Raw genomic sequence first — 1889 nt, forward strand, 5'->3', positions numbered from 1 at the left:
CCCAGAGTTTGCGCTCGTTTCGACGAGATCTCCGCTCGAGTCGAACTCCACCAAGCCAAATTGCGTATTGCCAGCGTTGGGGGCCAGCACACCAGTTGCGTTTAATGTTGATCCACTAATGCTTAAACCGGTTCCCAATAAAATATCTGTTACTTGTGTAGACAGTCCATTGGATCCTTTTAATTGACTTAGTCCAGTCATGTTTGCCAGTTTGGTGTTTGTAATGGCAAGAGGAGCAACGATTGGTAGGTCGGCAGTTCCACTCAGATCACCAGATAGTTTAACTTTTCCTTTGACAATTGAAGTAGCATCTGGTGTAGCGTTTAGTACAGCATTGTCGACATATAATTTGTTCGTCAAATGAAAGTTGTTTAGTGGTGGTAAAGGTTGAAAGATTGCGCCACTCATTGTTCCGCCAGCCAATGGTAGAAAGATATTTTGGCTTGACCGAATAGCATCTAAAATATTATCATGTACAGTAAATTCCATTTATTTTTTAGCTTTTTTAAGGATTTTCCAAACTATACAAATTAATGTGTCTTTATACCCCAAGTTAGTTTGGGTAACGAGCGCTCAACACCGGTGTTGAGTATGTTTAGGTTCAGATAATAAATGATTGACATTGTATTTATAGTTCTAGCCGTAATGTTTGGAACGTTGCTTTATGACAAACAAAAACGACCAAGATTCATGATTAAAGAAAACTTCACACCACAAGAGTACCAACCAATTGATTATGATAATAATATCGCGTCGGTTTACGGATACAAACAACAAGGTTATGACACAACTCCTCAAAATATAGTCAAAACGTGCACAGATCAAGAAGGTCTGTTGGGTGTAAACAGATGGTGTCCGTCTGCACAGATGTCGAGCACTGGAACGAGCGAAACATCAACCAGAAGACTGATTGGTGGAGTCAATCCAAGAACTATGATCGCTCCTATCATACCGGCTCCAATAACAGACATTACCGAGTGGGGAACTGACAACTATAAGATTCATTCGGCAACAAATAACCACAGATCGTATGATTTGTTTCTTTCCGGATTTGAATCGGTAAATGGAAACTGTATGTGTCAAGGAATGTGCCAATGCCCGGAAACAAGAGAAAATTTTGACACAAATTTTGTGAGTCCATATGATGTCGTAGAACAAAGAATGTCGAGACCGCAAATTTTGCAGAATTACGGAATAGACACAGTTCCGGAAAAGAGTCTATACACTTCCATAACAGATGGAAATGAATTACGTTTTATCGAAACTCAAAGATCGCGCCGACCAGAAATATCGGTTGATTATATTTCTGGGGATGATCCAAGTATGATTTACGACCCGCGTAGTGTTGGGTATTCGGATCCAAAGCGATCTTATATTGATAAAAATGGTCAAATAAAATTTTATTACGACGATATCAATGCTGCGAAAGCGCCGAATTACATAACACGAAACAAAATTGACATTTACAGCTTTGGAGAAACGACGGGCAGACTTCGCGATCCTAAAACCTTATGTGGCAATACCAATCAATTGGCGGTTGAAGAGTTTCACAAGTCGGCGCTTCTCCACAGGGCAGATCTGATGCAGTCATTGATGAGCAAACGCAACGGCGAGATGTGGCAACTGAGACAGTTCCCAATTTCTACAAATGGTCAGCGTATGCCGGGTGGTACTTCAAAAATTTAAAATTTTTTTTGAAGACTTTCGGCTCGTCATCGACAAGTCAACAGGCTTCTTCAACGCAACAAAGCTGTGTGACCAAGCTGTGTGACCAAGCTGTGTGACCAAGCAGGCAAAAATTTGTTTAATTGGAAACGCCTCGAAAAGTCTAAGAGAATGGTTGAGTATTACCAAAGAAATTGCCCTTCAGATCTGAAGGGCAATTTCTT

General features: G+C 40.6%; 1 protein-coding gene across 1 annotated transcript in view; it reads left to right on the forward strand.

The window, feature by feature from the left end:
- The window catches only part of LOC106532059 (DNA-directed RNA polymerase II subunit RPB2-like), a 10069-nt gene extending 9080 nt beyond the window's left edge, over nucleotides 1-989 (forward strand). Inside the window, exon 4 of the mRNA XM_014028045.1 lies at nucleotides 849-989. Coding sequence (XP_013883499.1) covers nucleotides 849-989 — 141 coding nt within the window. The remainder of the gene's footprint in view (nucleotides 1-848) is intronic.
- The last annotated feature ends 900 nt before the right edge of the window (nucleotides 990-1889 follow it).

Source organism: Austrofundulus limnaeus, unplaced genomic scaffold (genome assembly GCF_001266775.1).
Source record: "Austrofundulus limnaeus strain Quisiro unplaced genomic scaffold, Austrofundulus_limnaeus-1.0 Scaffold714, whole genome shotgun sequence".
In the NCBI taxonomy this organism is placed as follows: Eukaryota; Metazoa; Chordata; class Actinopteri; order Cyprinodontiformes; family Rivulidae; genus Austrofundulus; species Austrofundulus limnaeus.